Source organism: Bactrocera latifrons, unplaced genomic scaffold, assembly GCF_001853355.1.
Source record: "Bactrocera latifrons isolate USDA-ARS-PBARC rearing strain unplaced genomic scaffold, ASM185335v1 scaffold_64, whole genome shotgun sequence".
NCBI classification, from domain to species: domain Eukaryota; kingdom Metazoa; phylum Arthropoda; class Insecta; order Diptera; family Tephritidae; genus Bactrocera; species Bactrocera latifrons.
This window is the reverse complement of record NW_017537312.1, coordinates 1,009,823-1,033,053: the sequence shown is the minus strand read 5'-3', so window position 1 is coordinate 1,033,053 and position 23,231 is coordinate 1,009,823. Positions and strand designations below refer to the sequence as shown.

General features: G+C 34.6%; 2 protein-coding genes across 3 annotated transcripts in view; one reads left to right on the top strand and one right to left on the bottom strand.

Annotated features, from left to right (window-relative positions):
- Window positions 1–173: 173 nt before the first annotated feature.
- LOC108975345 lies at window positions 174–2,421 on the bottom strand. The gene is made up of 7 exons (XM_018943734.1): window positions 2,184–2,421; window positions 1,768–2,104; window positions 1,543–1,713; window positions 1,211–1,480; window positions 973–1,159; window positions 727–905; window positions 174–657 (listed from the first exon to the last, which is right to left on the bottom strand). Exons 1-7 carry the CDS (start codon window positions 2,419–2,421, stop codon window positions 174–176), a joined length of 1,866 nt encoding a protein of 621 aa, XP_018799279.1.
- A 1,047-nt stretch (window positions 2,422–3,468) lies between these two features.
- LOC108975387 (putative cysteine proteinase CG12163) overlaps window positions 3,469–23,231 on the top strand; it is a 38,011-nt gene continuing 18,248 nt past the window's right edge. For both annotated transcript variants that reach the window (XM_018943846.1, XM_018943845.1), the window contains exon 1: window positions 3,469–3,767. In XM_018943846.1, the coding sequence (XP_018799391.1) occupies window positions 3,675–3,767 (93 nt within the window). In that variant the 5' untranslated portion in view covers window positions 3,469–3,674. The remainder of the gene's footprint in view (window positions 3,768–23,231) is intronic.

Genomic DNA, 23,231 nt, shown 5'->3' with positions numbered 1-23,231 from the left:
TTACTATAGCCTATAGCTTCCATATAAACTGAACGCCCAGTTACTAAAAGAGATTCACCTGTGAGGGGTATATTAGCTTCAGTGCAGCCGAAGTTAACGTTTTTTCTTGTTTTATTAAATATTTACACTTTATATTAAGTATATAGAAAGTATTTAATTATTAATTTCAATATTTACAAAAATGCTCTATCCAGACTAGATAGCTCATCACCACTGTCATTCATTATTGGCGGCTGCTCATCACGTTGCTTTTCATCAGACTGTGTAGTATTGTTTTTCACAGGCGTTTGAGAAGAGCTTTGCCTGCGTACTTTTGAACTGCCACCATATGTCTTATGCAGGAAATTTAATTTACTACTTCTTTGACTGGATTGACCACCCATACCATTGTGAGTGCATAATCTTCGACTGTCGGCACTTTTACTACGCGTTTTACGTTGTTTAGATTGACAGCAGTGTCTTTCACCATCGCGTTGACATGTATGGGTTAGTTTCCCAATATGAGGACCCCAAAATGTTGCGCCTTCCAAAAGTAATGGTGCGGACTTGACCCTTTGACGCATCAATTCCATGTTAAGTTCATATTCACGTTGTTGCATTGCCTGTTCGGCTTTGCGGGTGGCCAAACGCATAGAGAGGATCTCCTTATGACTTTCACTGCAACATAACATGTAAGTTTTTTAGACATCTATAGTTTGCACTACTTAAACGTGTTAAGTTACTAACTTGAGAGATAGTGACTTCCATGCCGGTGTTTTTCTCACTTCCCAATCGAATTGTGGCGTGTCGTCATAATAAGTACAATTGTTTTTCAGCTCTTTCAGTTTCTTTTTTGAAACCTCAACTCTTAATGTAGCTGCAAGATTCGGTCGCGCTACCGGATGTATTGGTGACGGTGTGACGTGCTATAAATAAAGTTAGGTTATGCTGCTACAGCAACAACCATATCAAAGTTTATATTTTAACAAGTACCTTTCTAATTTCTTTTTTTGTGTCCAAATTGAATATTGAAAATGGCACTTGAAAATCTTTTTGTTGCTTCTTATCCTTCAATTTCTTTTTTCGTCCACTACTTGAGCGACCTGAAGTTTTGTTAGAACTATTTTGCTCACTTGGTGACTCGACAACAATTTTCGGTGGAATATTTTTTGGTGATATTCTGTGGAGAAGCTATAAAAAAGTTGGCTTGTATATTTAATTATGTGCTTACATGCTTGTCTTTTGCGAAAAATAACTACTAAATTTTAAAGGGGTTCGATTTATAAGAATTTGCGTGTCTGATCGTTTATCTAAAAGGGTTTTGTCTTCTGTATTTTCAGTTTGCTTGGAGTCTGCGATTCTATTGATGTCATCGAAGGAGTAAGACTTTTTCAAAAAATTTCGTAAACTCGTACTACTCGCTTTGGAGCAAGAACGTGTGTTTTCACTGGCTTGCTTAAAAATATTACGAAAATTAGCAATTTCCGGTGTTACAGGGGCCCTGAAAGAATATCATGGTTTTACTACATAAACCATTTATATCAATTATTCCTAGTTTATTACTTCTCCGTGTATTCGGTAGAGTTCCCTATATTTGCAATAGGTTCAGTTTTAGTATTCTTCAACTTGCTGTCGGTCAAATTAGCACTTTTATGGCGACTTTTGAGTTCTGCTTCGAAATCTTCCAACGTTTTTTGGAATGCCTTTATTTCGTCATCAAACTCATCTTTATGGCTGAAAAAAAAAATAAATTAAAAAAAAATATAATTTTATAAATTAAATACTTACCTTTTTACAACGCTTTTCTTTGCAAAATCTATTTTGGTAGTAGTACGAAAAGGAGTTCCCAACCTGCATTGAGATCTTGTAAATTCTTCTTGTACTTTACACTTTCCTGCTTTTCTTTTGCCACATGCACTACCAGTTGTAGGACTATACTTCCCCAATTTGCTTGCTCTCAGCCGCTTTCTATTGGCGCAATGAGAAGATTGAGAAGATATGGATGTACTCTCCTCCACTATACACGATTGTGCAGATTTGGTTCGCAACTCACAGCAAGTGGATCGCAAGGTGTCCAACGTGGAGTAAAATTCTTCGTTCGGTAAGTGGTTGATGTCATTGTAATCTAATTGTGAAAAACAAAATAATATAGAAATAAATCAGTACATTTTTTTTTTGAGTTTATTAATTTTTTTTTGTTTCACCTGGAATACTATCATAAAGTTTCGCCAAGGAACGTATGCCATTGTTAACCAATACAGAGTCTATGGGTTCAAATTCGGGAGTCTTCGCCGTTTTCGAAGTGCCGCTTAATGGCGTTGTTGTCAGTCGGCCTAGGTACATCTTTGGACGATTATAAATTGGCGCTGGACAATTATTACACGGATCAATTGGAACTTTTAAGCAAGAATGTAAATAGGATCTACTGATCCGCGTAGTCATAGTGTTAATCACTTCTGTAGTACTATTTATCGAATAAAGTATGTATGTAAAGCTTGTTTTTTTTTTTTTAATTTGTATCAGGTACTACTCCACTGAGTTTTAATTTTTGTTGATTTATCAATATTTTCAGTTGACTGGTTTATAGGATTTTTGGTAACCAACGTAACCAAGGTTGATTTGTATTCAGCCATTGTCCAACTATTTATCGTTTATTGGTAACAATTAATCTGTTATTAGTGTAACCACAAAATTAGCGAAGGAATGTTGTTTATGCATAATATACCTATATGTATGTACATATTTATATAAAATTTATATGAAATATATACTCGCACTAGGGAGACTTCTCTTTCAATTTACAATGGTCCCACGTAAAAGCAATGCATGAAATATATGTATGTAAATACATATGCATTATTTACTCTATCTAATGTGTAATTCTCCAAATATTCCCGTAAAGGACTCATATCAGAAACAGTGAACTTACATTATCGTTCGAAACTCCTTTTAAGAATGGCTTAAACCCATTTCTAATATGGAATTGCATACCGGAAATAAAATCGAACGCTTCCGCTTATTTTGCAGGATGCTTAATTGCAATGTTTCAATTCAAGATTCCCAGCTAATGTTAGACTAGTTTTGTGGCATTTTCAGAAATCTTCCAATTGCCTTAAAATTTCCTGAATATAACTTTATTGCAATTTTAATTAGTGTATTCAGGTTCAGCCATGGTTCCAGTAGGTGCCCGCTGTGCTGATTTCTAAAGGGTTTTGTATTCGTATAAGTTTTCCAAATAGATCTTGTTGCTGTGGCTAAAAACTTAGACAGACGGCAGAAATAATTTAATTTTGAATTTAAGCATTAAAAATGAAACCATTTTTTTGTTTGTTTTTGTTTTCCAATATTACAATAATTTTATAAAACAATTATTTTATGTCGTCTTTAAACGACCCTGCTATAATTTTCGACACAAACGCTGCAACTCTGCATATAACTATGCTTTCACTGAACATCCGCAACTGTTTTCATTTCAGTCTTCTCGTGAATTTTCAGGTGTTAGGTTTATTATAGTAAAAATTGCTTCAAGTGATAGGTGTGAATTAATAGTTTGAGACGCATTAGTTGCTGAAAGTGGCTTTCTGTAAAGCAAAAATTATTAAATAATTAGAATCATTTGCTATTATAAACGTGAGAAAATAAAATTGTGATTATATCGGCTACAATTAGAGTAGATATAAACGCAACTAAGCAAAATGCGTCTCGCCGTCGGTGCAACAATCGTAAATGTTGCGCTGTCACTCCTCTCGGTGCTTGTTACTGGACAGGAGGCCGGTGCTGGTGATGAAGTACGTAAAATAAATATAAATATTGCTTTTGCTAGTGCTAATTTTCGCAACAGTCATCGCGACTCAAAGTTAACGCTTATATGGATTGCTTGTTGGAAATTTCTCTTTAACATTTACATTCTACATATACATACATATAATGCGTTTAAAAAGAGTTGAACTAATGCATAAATAAATAGTAACAATTATACAAGTACACCAGCAGGTGATATGCGTAATAATAAAGATTTTTTTTCACATTTTCTATTTCCAATCTTTCAATGATTCATAACCCGCTTATATACACATGACAGAAAAAGTTTGCGTTCGTCAACTGTATTTAAGCATTTACAAAAAAATATATATACTATATACATATATGCAACTTAAAAATTTCATTAATTTCCTTTCAATTGTTTTGAAGATGCTCGATGATTGAGCATCGTTCTGTGTTAACAGAATTTTTGTACCTCTACTGAATTGATCATAGTTGTGTTATTAGTTGTATGATACAAGTTTTTTAGATCTATTTAATTTTCTAAACCATATATGATATTATTATTTTTATTATTGACAAAAAGCGAAAAGAAATACATATTAGGTAAAAAGCATTGTCAGTTTTTGGCACAATAGCAAAATTTATCCATAAATGGCAAAAAGCGTTGAGGGACAGAGAAATGAAGAAGAATGGAGCTACGGATATAAGTCCTGGAAAGAGCCAAATTAGTGCGTAAAAATTGCCTATTAGAAGTCATTAAAAAACTAGTTATTTATTTAATTAATATGTACTTTTTAACCTTTACTTTTTCTTCACCTAATCTTGAAGTGAAAGTAGCTAGAAAATGTTTACAACAGTTCTTTCAGTGTTACAAATGTCGCACTATTCATTGTTTTATTTATTTTTTCTTCAATTGAATTGAAGAATTCTATTTCTAGATGCTCTGTAATTAAATTCATGGTATCAATCATATAAAAAGTCTCTTGAAAAGGTCACTAATTTTAACCAGTAATGTTTACCAATGAAAACAAATTACTATGTGTGTATAGCATATGCTTTAAGATTGGCTGGCGCATGAAAAAGCTTAGGATCTTCTACAGTTTTTACTCACATAGTCGTACATTTTCACTGAAATGCAATTTGAAAACAATTGACTATCAGGCTTTGTTATCGAAAAACGCAAATATAATTGAGTTCAAAAGAAATAGATATGCTTGTAACAAATAATTTGCAATTAGAATTAATGCCGGCAGTTTTAAGAAAAATCATACTCTCATCAGTTATTCTTGCGAAATTTTGCCATCAATAAATCATACATTCACAATTGGAATTTTTGGTTAAGTTTAACTGAGTTCCAGTGTATAATATGCATTTATTTGCGTTTAGCTTACGTACATTAAAACTTTGTGAATGTGACTATTTGTCTTTGTTATAAATTGAAAATAGCAAACTGGGATTAAGACATGAACACGTCGACATTTTTATTTATTTGTGTCATTTGTTATCACACTCCTATTGTCGTAAACATTGATTAATTTGCTGTATCAATTTGTATACATATTTAGTAGCAGTTTATTTGTTTCTTTAAATAGATCTACAGAACCACTAAAGCAAATACAATAAAAATGATTGCAAATTGTACACATGAACATTTCTTTAATGAAATCCAAAATATGCGTTTACACTTATAAATGATAAATTGAAAAACTGAACTGTGGCATAACCTAATTTCTCTTTCATTGCTCTATTTTAATTTACAATACAATTAAGTACTTTTCATATAGCTGATTTTTTGTTGTCAAATAAAAAAGCTGATAATGCTAAGTATGAAACAACATTTATGGAAAATAATAATTTAAATTTCTTCAAAATATATGTATATATACTACATTAGTAAATAATAACTGAGAAATATTAATAAAAGTAGCAGTCTTGCTTTCTATTATTAACTTTTAATTTATATTATGTTTTGAATACTGTTTCGAAAATTTACAATTTTATAATAATCATTTTCCTTGAATTTTTTTCCATTGAAACCACACACGTGTATTATTACCAAAATTTTACACCAAATCGTTAAGTAAACACAAATTTTATTGCTTTTGTGAACACAAAGTAAACATTGTAAATGTTGTGTGCTAATAACATTTTTCAGCAAGTAAATATTAAAATTTAGTGCAAAAAAAAAAATTTCAATTTTTATAACTTTCATAAAAGTAGGCAATGAAAAATAAATAAGTTGCCCACAAGGGGGGAAAATGTGAATTTTCGGACAAAAATGTTTTCCATTACTGTAATATTCATTTTGTTTACATTTAAGTCAAATCTGTATGTGTGTAATTGCCTACTCGGTAAATTGTGGACAAATTTTTGCAATCGTGCATATATGTATAAATAAATATTCACTTACAGACTGTGTGGTTGGCTGAACAGTCAGTGGTTTCAATTCTATTTTGGTTAAAAACTTTTTGACTTATTGATTTGCTTTCAAAACTTAACCGCAAATATTGGTTTCCACTTATTTAGTCTCATACATGTTCATAATAAGAGTGAGCCATAGTTGAAATGTCTGCCAACTTTTTTAATTTTTTTTTATCAAAGTAGAAAAAGTTGCATTAAGGAAAACTTAGAAATAAAATTTTGTGCAAATTTGATTTGTACATATGTATGTAAGTTTTTATAGTGAAAATCAATTTTTTTCATATACTTTGTGTATAATTTTTGAGATTGCTGCTGATGTGCACTAGTTATTGACTGTAAATTAATCGACTTCTTTACGAATGGTTAATTTAATTTTACCCAACTTAAATATTGATTTAAAAATCGAGGTCTAAATCGTTAAATATATTTATACATATGTATTCAATATTAATTTAATATTTATATGTAAAAATATTATATTTTATGACCACCATTATGCAACTCATTTAATATTCCTTCGTTAGTTTGTATTAATGTAAATGTATGTAAAAATTAATATTCGAAAGAAAACAGCTGTTAGTTCATTGAACAATTCAAGCTCTGACTAACCATTGCGGAAAAATACTTGCTAAAAGCGGTGCTAACCTTACTGTTATGTGCATCTGTTCGATCACAGTTGACTAATGAGTTAGAAGAGCCACCGCAAATTGAATCTCATTTGCCTTTATACTTTTTTCAAAATGCTTACAGTATCAACTAAAAAGGTGATTTAAAAGAAGAATACGGAAATAAATCGTTTGAAAACTAATTGCAACCGTTTAAAATTATTCATAATTATTATCAAATTTAAGCAGTGTTGTTGCTTTGACTGTAAACAGAGTTATCTTTTATGCCTGAGCAAGTTAGTCAAGTGTTTTTATATTGCCTCAGCGAGTTTATTACGTATAGCCCATAATGAATAGCATCATTCTATTTATGACTAACATCTGACTAGTTTAGAACCAGTCCCCGTTTTTAACACTACTACTACGGCTACTTCCATTTTTACTTTCACTCCGTCTACAATTTTTAATCTCTAAATTTAGTTTAAACTATACTGGTTTTTAAATTCTAGTTTTGATAAAAATATGTAGAAACATGTGGACATTTTTAGGTTATGCACATAAGATGCGAAACACAAGACAAGATAATAAAAATAAGTGACATTGATGTATGTACATATGTATGTATACGTAAATAAATTAACCATATATACATTTGTAATATTTTCGTTCAATTTGATGAAAAAGTTTATTCTGAAGTCACTGGCGAATTGCGGTATTTAAAGCTCCTACAAGAAAAAGAGTGTAGTTAATTGGCAAAAATTGGGTGATTTTAGCACTTTTAGGTTCCACGCGTTTTTATATTCTTCTGAGCTCGATTAAACCTCTCTTTCAAGTTGAATGAAATGTAGTTTTAAATTAAAGGCTATAAATGTAGTATGAATCTCTGTAATGTTCACATACACACATAACTCTGGACGCCGGACGAAGTGTGAAAAAGCTGAAAGATGCATATGTCTGGACTTTGCCATGTGAAAGTATTTCTAGGGCACTACAATTTAAAAAGGTTCAGACGGTTTATCAGACTCTAGCGACCAACTAAGACATTATGTATACCCTGAAAATGGAAGAGCAAAGAGCGCAGTCAATCTGTATGAAGTCATTAAAGTCTTAGCATCGCAATAAATACCTCCTTACTAATTAAACATATCTACGCTTTCACTTTGAAAAAATGTATTAGAAAATATTTATATTAATTTGAAGGAGATGGAAAGGACAAAATTCATCTTTCAATTTGATCACAGTAGTATTTTTTAAATAAAATGTGTATGTCTATTTTTGTTTTTAATATTTGTTTTTTTTTATTATACATATATATATTTTTATTCTTTTTAATATTTATACTTTTATCTATCTTTGTAATTTTTTATTAAATTTTAGTTTTTAAAGTATTTTTTTCTTACTATTTTTTGAAGTTATAGTGTATTTATAGTCTCTAAAAATTAACTCATGTAATGATCATTTCAGCTACTTTGTACTTTTACATTAGACCTTGCCAATACGTATGTATGTATAGGGGTATTTGTCAATCGTCGCAAAACGCTTATCACATGAAAAAGTCAGCGATTAAGGTCAAATGTGCGCTAGGGTACATTAACCCATGCTAAAAAATAAGTAGATAATGCAGCATATTGGCATTTAATTGTACACGAGAAGACTTTTGCACATTTTCACATGCATCGGTAATTATGTGAAACGCAATAAATATAAATACATAAAGAAACACACAATTCCTTCCTCTCTGTTCCATACTTATGTAGTTGAAATGAATTTTCCCGAGCTCATTGCTGAATTATATTGTTATCTCAAGTGATACTCATATTTTTTCCATTTTTTTCTGGTAGCTTCATTGAAGCGCCATAAAAATTAGACAGCAAAATAAAAAAATTAATTATCGGAAGTCAATATTTGCGAACGGCGCCGCTGCTTGCTATAAACAAAAGGTACACAAAACCAAGTAAAATGCATATTTATACCTTCTTACTTATGTATGTACATACTTATGTGTTTATACATGTCAATATGCTCACATTTATGTGTCTAGCTTTATCGGTCTGTAAATCGCAAATCGAATTGATGCAACTGACAATTGCGCCGCAGGCTTTTCTATTCGGAAACTGCCAGTCAGCGACTTAAAGAAATTTCTACAAAAGTCCATATGTATGTATGTATATAAATACCATATGAGTATATATTTAAGCGCATAAGCAACTGCGACAGTCGAGGCAAATTTGTGGCGAATGCAAAACTAAGATCGCAGTTCATTATTTTTATGTTCAATTCACATAAAGATACTACTTTCAGCTCGATAGGGGATAAAGACTCATATCACTCAAATTTCTCCACTACCAGCTGCTTTTGCCAATTTCTAAAGAGGAAATACTGGAATAAGGCTTACTATGAAAAGCATACTGGCTCATAAAGCAAATCTTAACCCATTTGATTTTATTTAAAAATCAACATATCCTCCGCCAAATATATTAATTTCAAAATTCCATTCTTATTCGTTCGGTTATCATTTCTAGGTTTATCGACAGCGAGTATGATTTTTCGTCTTAACCTTGTTGACTATAATATTAGGCTGTCAAAAAAGCCTTGCGCTATATTTTCGCTAGTTGGCGCTGAGAGCGCGTAGTTCTAGTTTTATTCGTCGCATCGGGCCATGCTATACCTTTTTGGAGAGCTCATTTAAGCGCTAACACGTGTTTGATTGATTGTCGGTTCTTTTAAGTTGTTCGTGAGTTATAGCGTCGCAAACATGGAGCAAAATAAAGATAAAATACGGCATATTTTACAGTACTACTACGATAAAGGCAAAAATGCATCTCAAGCCGAAAATTAAATTTGTGCAGTTTATGGACCCGATAAAGTTTCCATTTCCACCGCACAACGAGGGTTTCAACGTTTTCGTTCTGGTGTAGAAAGTCTGTCGTCGAAAAGTGCGATAAAATCGCTGAATTGGTCGAAAGAGAGCGGCATAGTTACAGCCGTAGCATCGGTCAAGAGCTGGGCATGAGTCATCAAAACGTTATAAACCATTTGAAGAAGCTTGGAGTCACTAAGAAGCTCGATGTATGGGTGCTACACGAATTGACGAAAAAAACATCTTTGACTGTATCGACGCATGCGAATCGCTTCTGAATCGCAAAAAACGACTCGTTTTTGAAACGTATGGTGACTGGCGATGAAAAGTGGGTCACTTACGATAGCGTAATGCCCAAACGGTCGTGGTCGAAAAGCGGTGAAGCGGCCCAGACGGTGGCCAAGCCTGGATTGACGGAAAGGAAGGTTATTCTGTGTGTTCTGTGGGATTGGTAGGGAATAATCCACTATGAGCTGCTCCCCTATAGCCAAGCGCTCAATTCTGACTTGTACTGCCAACAACTGGACCGCTTGAAGGCAGCACTCATGCAGAAGAGGCCATCTTTGATCAACAGAGGCCGAATTGTCTTMCATCAGGACAACGCCAGGCCACACACATCTTTAGTGACGCGCGAGAAGCTCCGGGAGCTCAGATGGGAGGTTCTGTTGCATCCACCGTATAGTCCGGATCTCGCACCAAGTGATTACCACCTGTTTCTGTCCATGGCGAACGCGCTTGGTAGTCTGAAGTTGGCCACAAGAGAGTCCTGTGAAAATTGGCTCTYYGAGTTTTTTGCCAATAGGGAAGCGAGCTTCTATGAGAGGGACATTATGAAGTTGGCATCTCGTTGGAAACGCGTCATCGAACAAAACGGCGCATATTTGACTTAAATCGCATTATTGTAACCAATTTTATGAACAATTGAAAATTCAATAAAAATACCGCAAGACTTTTTTGACAACCTATTATTACCTGTTTTGGAGGATCAGCCGCAGATAAACCACTGTTTATTTGTATTTCCGCAGTTGCGAACATGAAAAAATCGTCTAGATTGAGCGTAAATTCTACATTTATTTGGATTTCATCACTTCTTATATACATCACTTTTTTCAAGTCTAAATGTTATTAAGAAAAATAGCAGTAAAACTTCTCACGCAAGTCCTTTATTCTTCGACTTCATTTGTATTCGTAATCGCACATTATGGTATGAAATCCAAAATATGCTCTATTTTTATCCAAATTTATGACTCGTTCTTTTTGCTTTCATCAAATACCAACATCACGACAGTGATTTACCATCCTCGTATATACATAAATCAAATTTATATTTGCAGTATAAAAATCAGTTTGTATGTGAGTAACAGCAATTGTTTTTTAATCTTTTGAGCAAAGTACGCGTGCTCCACTTTTATATCCTTTATTCCAACACAGTGGCTAAGTCAAACAGCATATGCACACAGTGCAGCCACTGACAACTCTGTCGTTTCTAAGGCAGTCGGGCCTATGTAGCTAAAGTGAAGAGATCCAGACTTTAATTTTTAGCCAGGACTGTCAACTACCACAAGAACAATCTAAATTGATATAAAGAAGTGAGAACCTAACCAATGTTCTACAACAGTCGATTTTAAATTACCAGAACTTGTCAAGAATTAACTCAGACCAAAGTCTGCGTCTTTTGCGAACTCTGACTAAGGGAGTTATTCCAAGAAGAAGCCTTCGGAGATTGTTCCATATCCTACTTATTCGTCCTAACATACGCTAACCGAGCTATGTGAGTAAAGTGTCATCGTAAGATTTTCGCAAAGCCGTTTTTTTCTGCATAACGGGTTATCTTAGTCCAATCGAGTGGACCGTCGAAATTCTACTTGAACGGTTTCAATGAAACGAAGATGTGAATTTCAGTTTTGTGAAGAAATATTGTTCCAAGCTCGTTTCTCAGCTCGTCTAAGATATATCACATTACCGAACAGTAGAGATTTCTCAATATTTTTTATACCCATTTATGAACTATTGCTATTTTGAATCTGTTTTATCAAGTGTACGAGGTGTGTTCAAAAAGTATCGCGAATTTTGAATTTTCGCGGGTTACGTATATTCGAATTTCGAAGTTTTTGTGGCGTTATGTTGGTACTCATGTCTCTCACTTATGCCGACAAGCTCGGCCATTTTGAATTCAGTTCATTTAATTATTGACAGCTGCTTTGGATCGTCTTCGATTTTTACCTATTCAAAAAAATTGTATCAAAGAACCCGTATGAAATTTTGTGTGAAAAAAGAAATTAAGTGCGCGGATGCATTCCGAATGTTGACTATGGCTTACGGAGAAGCTACCTTGGACCGAAGCAACGTTTATCGGTGGGACAAAATATTCTCAGAAGGCCGAGAAGATGTGACAAAAATTGGCTTTAGCGCCACGATAACGCCCCTGCTCACACATCGTTGCTTGTGCGCGACTTTTTTTCCAAAAACAACACACTAATGATGCCACCATATTCCCTAAACTGAAGAGGCCTATGAAAGGAAGACGTTACGCTTCTCTTGACGAGATAAAGACGGCATCGCAGGAGGAGCTGAACAAGATAAAAAAAAATGATTTTTTGAAGTGCTTCGAAGATTGGAAAAATCTCATGGGGATTACTTTGAAGGTGACAAAATAGATATTCATGAATAAATAAATAATTTTTGAAAAAACACAAAATTCGTGATACTTTTTGAACACACCTCGCACGTCCCTAGATGTTGAGATTTCCACACCACAGATATTTCTTTCAAGGCGCACATGAAACATTATATGCACATACCCGCGCAAGCTTCGATGAAACTTCGCCCATTCCTCGCACAAATACGGTTAAAGGGGCGGATAAGTGCAGTTTATTCCCATTTCCACAGGAACCACAGTGTATGCAAAATGAGGCGAGCGAAATTTATGAGCTGCGAATGAATGGTTAAGTTCTCCAGCAAACTGTAAGTCAACAAATCAAGTGATCTAACATTTTTGCTTCAGTTTTGCGCGCATAGCGTATTTTTGCGACACTTTGTCACTTTGTGCCTTTCCAGCGTTCGCCGCTGTTCGCAACACCCACAGCTTAAAAGGCAACAACAACAGCAAATCGCAAATCTGCTTAAGTTTATAGTCATGCTATGCTATTCGCTCCATACACGTGACATCTTTACTTCATTTTATTTCTTTCATCTACTTATACAGTCGCTAAAAGAGTGATGTGCCTAACTTTTTTCCTCGGTTTCGTGATGTTCACATTCTTGCCGGATCCAAATTTGTGTTCATTCACTTGCTTTAGTATATACTTATATATCTGAACAATTTTGACTACATTATATACACGCTCGTACTTTTTATATGCCGAACGCCTCTTGATATAACAACAACTAAATGAAAACAAAAAATCAAGAAAACAAGTTTGCCTACCAATTCTACATCCGGAAGCGTGCGTTCTTCTCCGAATGCCAGCATAAAATTGTCAATAAGATAAATACGCCTTAATTTTAGTCAAGCTCAAAGAAATATAATATATTTTGAATGCAAATTTTACCAGTCGACTCTGTTTAACGACAGCTGCTGGCAGCTCAATTGCCTTTGTCTAAATTTTTGCCTGACTTCTTTTGTGTATTAAAAGATTACTCTTTCAGTAATACTCTTAATTATTCTTATTATTGTTTAGCTTTATAATTGGCCAACGCTCTCTTACGGAACCTTCAAGATTCTAACGATCTTTTTAGTCACGACGAAGATCACTAAAATTTGGCTTTTGATAATCCTTCACATGCATATCTCCACATAGACCGCTGCGTCGCTGTGGACACTACTTCTATTGGCATCTTCTCCGAGCACATTGAAATTTTTCACGGATATATCGAAGTTTAAGGTGAAGGTTGGGGCGGGAGTATTCTTTCAATTTGCCTTCAGTCTCAGAAGTGTCAGCCATCAACGTACTTCTCGGAAGTGCGACTTATTATAAGAAGATATGCATTCCCTCCGATACAGGTCTTGAGCTCGCTGACAGTGATACCCTTTGGTCGGAATTGATATTAACCCCTCGAGTTCTACCACCTTGTCGATTGCTACGATCTTTTTGATCTGTTTCTAAGAGTACTGGGTACCATAATGAACAAATCTAGTTGTACAAGTGTAATTATTCATGATCTCACGATAATTAGTATATTTAACCAACCTACATTTCACCTTTCTTCTTTCTGGTTTTTTTTAATTTCAAAATGTGAGATTTGGAATATCACTTTCAAAAAACTAAGAAAAACTTTAATTTCAGTTGCACCAAACTAAAATATCATTGGCAAATAAAACAGTTTCCATTCCAGAACTTGATTTAGCTCGTTCATTTTGATGTGTATATGCTATAATGATTCGATATCGAGGGTTCTAGCCGTCAATGCACTAAACCATTTCAAATCACCGGTAGCAAACTAAATCTATACCAGAAGTTTCTAGTAGTTTAACCTTTTGTTAACATTTTCTTACTATCAGACTTGGTTTGAACGTTGCTTAATCTGTTAAATTGCCTTTCCTGCCTCTTTAAAGTTTCTTTCTGCAGTCTCACCCAGATTTGATAGCCACTTATCATCATAGAAATGATTTCTTATCAAAACCTTATTTATATATTCTATTAATCTATATTCTATTGTATGTGTGTATTATGCTTTTGTTTTCGAACTATTGAAACAATACATATGTACATATATATATACATGCATATGCATACTTTTAAAGTCATCGCGTAAATGCGCCTTATTGGAACTAATCTGGCGTGAGAAGAGTAGTGGAAAGTCGAGCGCTTGCCTATACTTGAATTCGTATTATTCATTGCATTCCTTTGTTCGACTACTTTTACACTTGCCTATTGTAAGTTGTGCAAGATAAATTTAATTTGGTGAGCTGCTCTTGGCATGCAATCATTCTATCTTTTTACTCTTACATACAAATTCATAAAGGTGGTTTCGATTGGGACGAATGTGACCGCGTAATGATGTGACCTTGGTGAATAATTAAATTCACATCGGCGAGGTGTTAGATGTTTTTGAAGAAATCTGAGTCATGTGAAGTCTACAGAACTGTCGCTTGTTTAATTGGAAAATTTTTCTGGAAGAAGAATTTTGGTAGAATAATTCCAGTTTCTCGACTGTTTCGGAAAATTTTGTTTTATGAGGCAAATCTTGAAAATCGGAATGCAAAACCTTTGTTAAAGTGCTACATTAGCAAGGTGTTGACCACCATAATCATCGACTGCCTATTGAAAAACCCAGTATATGTAAAGCTGCGACTACGGGGTGCAATACAATATCTGCAAATTATGTACTCACTGACTTACACACACACTTCTGCATATACGCGCGAATTGATTTGAATGCTTATACAATTTTAGAAAATTGATAATGGTGACAAGATTTATTTGAGTTAATGGTACTGGTGTAAGCTTTATAGGTTTGAGAAAATTTTAAAGGTTTGAAGTTCTTTTGCAATTTTTTGTATGGATCTGCAATGATAATAGTGTTTGTGATAAGTTTGAGGAAAGTTTGTTTGGCAAACTTCTCACCGAATTTTGTCAAATTTTCGAACGTTGTTACGAAATTATAGTATTAATATATCAATCATACATAACAAAAAAGGAGTGCTTTTGCAATAGCCTAAAATATGAAATAGAGAGATGGCTTATCCCTCGACATAGCGCGAGATCTCATTTAGTCTGCTATGTACAATCCTTTGTCAGATGAGAAACTCAGTTGGTTAGATATCAGCTGTCGACAAAGCGCCTTGAACTTATCACAAATCTGCTTAGGTCTTTAGACTATTATAGCTTGTAGATGTCTAAAAGTAAGAGATCCAATTTGTTTTAGTCTTGATCTGGAAAAGGCCGCACATTTGAAAAGGATTGTTAAGATGATTCCATCAAATCTTCTTCTGAGAAGCTGATCACCTTAGATCTCTTAAGCTTTGCTCTAGGCTTGAAGGACCGTGCGAATAGTGCACCATACACGCTGTTGAGGACCACGCTTTGGATAATGATGTGGTCTTTACCAGCACTTTTATTCAAAAATTCATTAAAGCTACATATATAGTCTTGTATATAGTTTTCTAGAGCTAAACAACTACCTTTGTTGAGAGACCTCACCTTTTACCAAAAGTAAAAGTCCTTTGCAGTAGTGGAAGGCAACCGATGCCTTCCTTGCTCTTTCCTCAATACCGGGTTTCCACGAAAACTTGCTGCCCAGCAGGAGCCCTCGGTATTTAAATCTGTCAGCAGGCTGGAGACATGCTCCTCTCATTGAATGTGGATGCGCATCCGGAATTTTGTACTTCTTCGTGAATACAACCAGTTCGGTTGTGCTTTTTTCAACAGCCCAAGGTGACAGCTTAATGTCGCTTGAATAATTTTTCTCAATACAAATTAGTCAAATTAACGTCCCTAAATTTGTGATCTAAATTTCATTGAATTTGTGATACCGTTAACTTACTGCCAATTATTTGATAAAGTGAATCATAAAGATATTTTCCCCCAAATTCGGTATAAATGCAAATTGGCGGTTTTCAAAATTCGATAGGTGCCAAGGCACCCAAATATTCGTTATAAGAGTTTCAGTCCTTCCCCAGACCAGCATATTAATATAGAATTCAAACACGTATCGTGTTATTATTATTTCTTGAATCGATCAGGTGTTTTTCTTTGCTGTTTTGTGGCTTACTTTATTTTTCACTTTTGCTGTAGCTTTCATTCTTCTATCGAAGCGTTTTTATGCACGCCTGAGCTTCGGATGTGAGCGTCCATTTATCTCCATTGTATTTCGGCTGGTGTCCGCCTGTTGTGGCGCAAAAGTGAATTTATGTAAATCAGTTAATAAGTAGAAGTATCGAGAGTGCTGACTAAGACCACAACAAAAACCTCAACTTACGACCATCAACCGGGCAGACAGTCTGTCGATTGACTTAATGAGATAGCTGGTGGATTGGAAATTAACATATTTAGTGGAATCACATTTTAAATGATCAGTGCGGTATCAGTTCTTCTAATTCTTTTGCTTTTGTAAACTTTTGAATTTATAATGAGATGTGTAGATATGTACATACTATACCATTATTAATACACTTCTTCAATCTCGGTTAGACAATCTAGCAGATAGAAATAATGAATAAAGCAACTTAGTTTTAAGTTGCGACGAGTCTGGCCGTAGTCGGCACTGATTATAGGCGCAGGGCAAAAGCATTTCTGAGTTCATTTACAATAATGAACAACAATCGCACTCATGTTGTTTTTATGCTCCTCGTAAAATTCTTAATTTTTTTGTGTCGCCATCATGGTTCCAGTCGGCGCGCCATAATTATATGCAAATGAGTCGCATGCTCGTGTGAACTCGAGTGTTTATCATTTGTTTTGGTAACTTTTCGACGTATTCACTTTGTTGTTATTATGTAATAACCCGTTCTTTCATATGTGGAATACAATGCTCGCGACAGACTGCAAACGACATCTGTCAAATATTAAAATACACACGTTCTTATGGACGGACCTATTTTGACAACTGCACGACTACACGACGGCAGGCCGACAGTTGTCGTTCTCGCTAACTKCAATTTDATCCTATATTTGCCAACGACAGTAGGACGACAGTAGAGTTGACAGTAGAATGGAAGATAGAGAGCTGAGGTAGAGCGGTGATGCCACTAATATGTAAAATGTAAAATTACTCAGAGCTCAAATAAACCTGACGTTATTTTTACAAATAAAAGCATAAAATAGCTCTGTTACATCATTTATAACAATAATTGATAATTTAAAACAAATAAATTTACCTATTTACTTATATTTTGCTTAAAAATTTCACTTTGAACAAAATATTAAAATTTCATTGAAGTTCAAGGTATTAGTATGGCCACAAGAAATTGTGTACATGCAAAATTGACAATTGCGTTTTTTTGTGTACATGCCGGTCATTGCTATGTTGCTGCCCCCTCACAAACGTTCTTGTACTAGGGGTCACAACGCCATTTTCAGTTCACTGTCGTGCTGCTGCAGTCTGTCGCTAGCATTGTGTTCCACACATCAGTGTCTGCCCTATCCTTGTTCAATTCCCTCTTTGCTGCTTATTTTCCCATTGAACTCATGAATGCTTTCCAATTGTATGCGTTTTGAAATTACACTTTCATGCTGGCATTCGGCTTGATTATCCAAATTTCATTGTATCTATGTTTTCAATGCAAACAAGTCAGCATAAGTACCCAGCTAGGCGGGTATTGTTGTTTTTATCAATAATATGCATTGGGACAAACTGACGTAGTGGCTAATATTAGAAGTTAATTTGGAGGGAACGAGATTTTATATAGACTTTGAAAATTTTTGGATATGTTGGATGAGTTTGAGTTGGAGTATTTGTAAATATTTTTTATCGTACCTTAAGTGCTTAAAGAAAGAAAAAAAATATGAATACCATATTATTCAGAAGGAATTTTCACCGGACCTACTATGGATCTTTACTTTCTGATGAATACTTCGAAATAGCCGATGAGTTTTATGATCCATGGTAGAAGTATGTTCGGTGGCTAACTATTGCCTGTGAGTTTGGGCTACGAAGTTATTATAGATGGCTTTCATTTTTTGTTATAAACTATAGAATTGCTCTTTTTGCATTTAATTAGGATATGATTGAAACAATTGTGAAGAACTCAGCAAAACTCCGATATATATGGAAGCTCATATCCAGCCTTGCTAACGTCTGCAGAGGGCCAAAAATAGGGGAGGAACAAAAAAGTAGAGCGATACGGAATTTATACACTCTCTACTACTTCCTGTACGTCTTTCTAAGATCTGGGACCAATTCTCCTAAAGTATAATTATCCGGTCTCGGGAGCTCCAACTCCAGCAATTCCCTTCGTTTCTAGTAGCGTCTCAGCTGTACATAGTTCTGCAGGGTAATGTGTGTACTTCAATATGACTTTGCTGCTCTGGACATTACTATCATTTGAGTAGCTGCATACGCGTATTGCGCCGTACGTTGTAGGCCGCAGGCCGCTGACCATTAACCCGTAGAACGATTCAGCAGGTCGGCCTTTTGCTTGTACGCTGTTGACTTTGGTCAAGCCAAATCAACATGCCCCCGTCACCGCTGGTTTATGTAATTGGTAAATGGCAATTTATTCGATATGTACCGCGCTATGATGTTTGGTGCTGCATCACTTCGAGCCAAATCCAAATAGCGTCGGTCGGCTACGGTCAACTACATTGCCCAAATGACAGCGAACTCGAAATTTCAGTAATCATCCGCGCCGTTTGTTAGCGGTATGCAGCATCATCATGATAACGCATTTGGCTACAATTACAAAAGCAATGGCTGAAATATCAAAGTCGGTGGCATAAAAATATAAAATAATAATAAAAATCATCTGCCACAACAACGCCGCCATTCGAGTAGTTAGCTTTCGCGTTAAAGTCAGTAGCCGTCACTGTCGTTTAATGTGCAGAATGCGCCATCACTTACTTACATTTAGCACGGACATTGCTGATGTTGCCGCCGCCACCAATGTCATAAATAATTACTTTAAATGGGCTTAGCCTACTGTACGGGTAATTTATGTACATAACAGCTTCTGTAAACATACATATTACGCACTTGAATTAAGCGTTAAATTAATATTTTATTTTAGTAATTTTTGTTTTAAAGAATTTTCATACTCAGTTTCAAGGCATTACCTGGTGTACGAGAAATAATTATTCAGTTCCCCCGTTCTCTTGTTATTTCTTGTTTTCATGTCAGGGCAATAACCCTGCCGAAGACTCGAATCACCAATCCAAACATTATCAATGATATAGATCTTTCTTTACTCTCATTTAAGTCGTTGAATTAGTACATATAAATAATAAAAAATTGCACAATTCGATTGACTGCCGATTGAGCAATTTAATTATTAGTTCGCCAGTGACTCAGTACGAAAATTTTCTTTAAGTAGATATTCTAGTCTAGATGCAAGCATTTCAAGTTAAGTTTTATAAAAAATGGCAATTAATATTTTTGCTACCCATTTTTTGTTAGTTAGTTATTAACATTAGAAGAATACGGGAAAAGGAATATTTACTTATATTATTATTATATTGTACTAGATGTCTCAAAATCTAGAAACGTATAGTATATCATCTCCGAAACTATTCTAAACTGGAAGTAAAAGAGGAAAGTAAAACATGGAATATTTGTTGCTAAAATATTTGCGGTTATCTCTTCATTTCGTTAATCCTATGTTGGTGATCATGGTTTTATGAAAGAACCCAAACCAACCTACCAACCTAGAAAGTTCAAAACAATTTATTTCAATGTGTAAGAAATTATTGAACTGAACGAATCGAAAAATAATGTCAAATGGACGATTTAGCAGAGCCACACCCATTTCCCAAAATTTTACATTCTTTGTGTTTCTTTAAATGACATAAAATTTTTCACTCTTTCGATATTTTTAGTAGTCTCGAAGGATCCCCCGCTCAGAGCTCTTTAATGTATTATACATTTGCTCACTTATTTACTGTAATAACACTCTAGTCAGGTCTTTACAAAAAATGCTGTTATTGGTTTAAGTTGAGATATTGCTAGACAAGTACATGTGTAGACGGAACGAAGTGTCAACGGCAGGTTAATTTCAAATTCTCAATGAAAAGTAAGATCATCCATGTTAGAAAAAGAGATATCCTTTAAGATATAATTTTGTCTTTTTAGAAATTTCAATTCTGGGACCACCGGATCCTTACTTATAACTTCGAATAAATCCGTTTGTTTAACGTAACCGGACTTTGAATGACTCTCTAGGACAGGACCACCTCGGGCCCCATTCTTCAATACTGTATCGGGAATATTTGTGACATTATAATAATAACAATAACTACCTTGTCCATATTGTATTATTTTAAAAATATTTCGCTACTCCAAACCACTGATATTGATTATATAATTAAGAAAATGTATTCAATTAAAATCTGTTATTTGTTATGCAATCAAATACAAATCTGTAAAAGACGACGTCAAGCTTTAGCCGAGGTCAGTGCGGAATTGAAAGCTTTAGCGGCTTAGTTTGATTAATAAAAATTGTTGTTATGTAAATTGACATCAGGAAGTCAAATTGAAGTAACAGCTTTAGACTTTAAATTGCATGAAGCTCTCTCTCATGAGGTATAATATATTAATTAAACGCTGGTCTGTATCTAACAACTAAAATTTAAAAAGAGAATTATGCAACTAAAATGTATCCAGATAGTATAAATCTAAGTAAAAGTATCTTATAAAGATAAAGTACAAATAACTCTTGGTATCTGCAAATTCTCTGACTGACAAACAATTAAAAACTCTGTGTGAAACCATCTTTTAAAGCAATTTGTCCACGCATACTCACCCACTAAACTGTGCTTCCGAACCATATTTCTTACAAAAAAAAAAAAAAAGGCAAGTGTTTTGTAAGCGATGAGCAAGCTGTTGTTGTAAGTTGTACGTGAGTACACCGCCTCCACTGCATCGTCCGGTCGCTCGCTGGGTCATCGATGCAGTGATGCAGTGTTGCCTAAAACCATTGAAATGGAAATGAATACCCCCCAAAAAGCGTTCAACCGGCTATAAATGAATTTCGTAGCTAATTTGTTTGATTGCAATTTCTATTTCGACTTCACCCCGCCATGGTGCCAGCGTTTTTTTTTTTTTTTGTGCCGTGTTAGCGTGAAGCGTAGTCTGCGGTTTAAACGATGCAACGTGATCGAAATTTCTATTAGATGCCGACGTCATCGCCTTTACAAGTAAGCAGAAAACCACTTCACACCGCAGAAGCACCAACCATTTAGATTTATTTGATTCCTGCTTTGGCTTTCAGTTTTTCCTGCTTCTCACTTTTAATTCATTAATTAGTGGTTTGTGTATTGACAAAGTAAGCACGACTGTCGAACTGTTTGCAGGCTCGCTATATTATACGCGAGTGCTGCTGGAGCCCAAGGTATCGTTATACTTGGATACGGTAAATCGCCATTATCAATATTAGTATGAGAAAATGAATCGATTTAGTTTATGGCAGTACCCTGACCGTGTGGTCGATCGTAATTACTCTAAATACATCTAAAAGCGATATCGGTGATGAAATCGAGTGAGGAAAATAACTGTTCCAGCTTCTCAGATATCCTAAAATATTTCGTTTTGGTTTTTGATCGGTTTATAGAAAAATTTATATAAAAAATCCTTAACGGTCGTTTTCAAAAATTTGCTATATCTGAAGCAAAACAAGAACATGTTAACGTTATTTCCGCTGCACCGAAGCTATAACTATATATAATGTAAAAATAAATTTTACTTAATTTTGATTGGCTGGTTTGTGAGACTGCTATCTGCTATCTTATGGCCGTAATTGGAAGAAGTTGATCTTGACAACATCTAGTTATAACAAGACAGTGATACGTGCCACACAATGCCTGCCGAACCGAATTCTTGCTAATAAAGTTTGGAGATTCGATTATTTCAAGAAATCGTGACATTGAATGGTCTCCAAGAAGTTGCGATTTAACACCATTAGGCTACTTCTTGTAGCGTAATTTTAAGTCATTGATCTTTAGAAGTCAATATTGAATGTGCTATTCATGACATACATATGTATATACGACTTGATTTAGCGAAAAAGATACTCGAAATTTGAGTTCATTGAATTCGTTCCCACCAAAGAAGTTGTGGAGGCTATTTAAATGATGTTATATTCAGAAAAACTATTTGAATTTCCTTAACAATTAGTGTGTATTTTAAATAAATCACATCACTTTTACTGGAAACCCTGTATATGTATATTTTTTATGGCCTTCCACTTTTTCTTTTGGGTGTTACAAACATCGTGGCTCACTCACCAGAGTGGAAAAAAGCGATAAGAATATCTAAATACATTGAAAAAATCATTGAAAAATCTGGTTCCATCCAAAATGTGTGCGACCTTTCTTAATTTATTTTGGTGTTCATTGCATACTATTTGAAGCTTTTGAGCTTTTTGCTTGAACTGTAATCGTGAGTGAGGTTTGCTGTTGTTTTCATCTTTTTGTAAAACTTTGATATGCAACTCTTGTATATACGTAAATTATGATATACAAACATACATTATGATATAATACATTACATTAGCTTAATTATCACTTTAGGTGAAATTAATTAATTTGTGGAGGCAATTGAGTTTTCGCCAATTAAATGTGTTGATTATAAAGAGCCTTTTCAAAATGTCCATTTAAATCGAATTACTCGTAAGTGGACAGATTACTATTATATTAGGTTGTCAAAAAAAAGTATTGCGGTATTTTCGCTAGTTGGCGCTGAGAGCGCGTAGTAGTTCTAGTTTTATTGGTCGCACCGGGAAATATACCTTTTTAGATGGCTCATTTCACGCGCTAACACGTGTTTGATTGATTGTCGCTTCTTTTAAGTCGTCGTTCGTGAGAGAAGAGAAAATACGGCATATTTTACAGTACTACTACGATAAAGGCAATAATGCATCTCAAGCCGCCAATAAAATTTGTGCAGTTTATGGACCCGATACAGTTTCCATTTCCACCGCACAACGATGGTTTCAACGTTTTCGTTCTGGT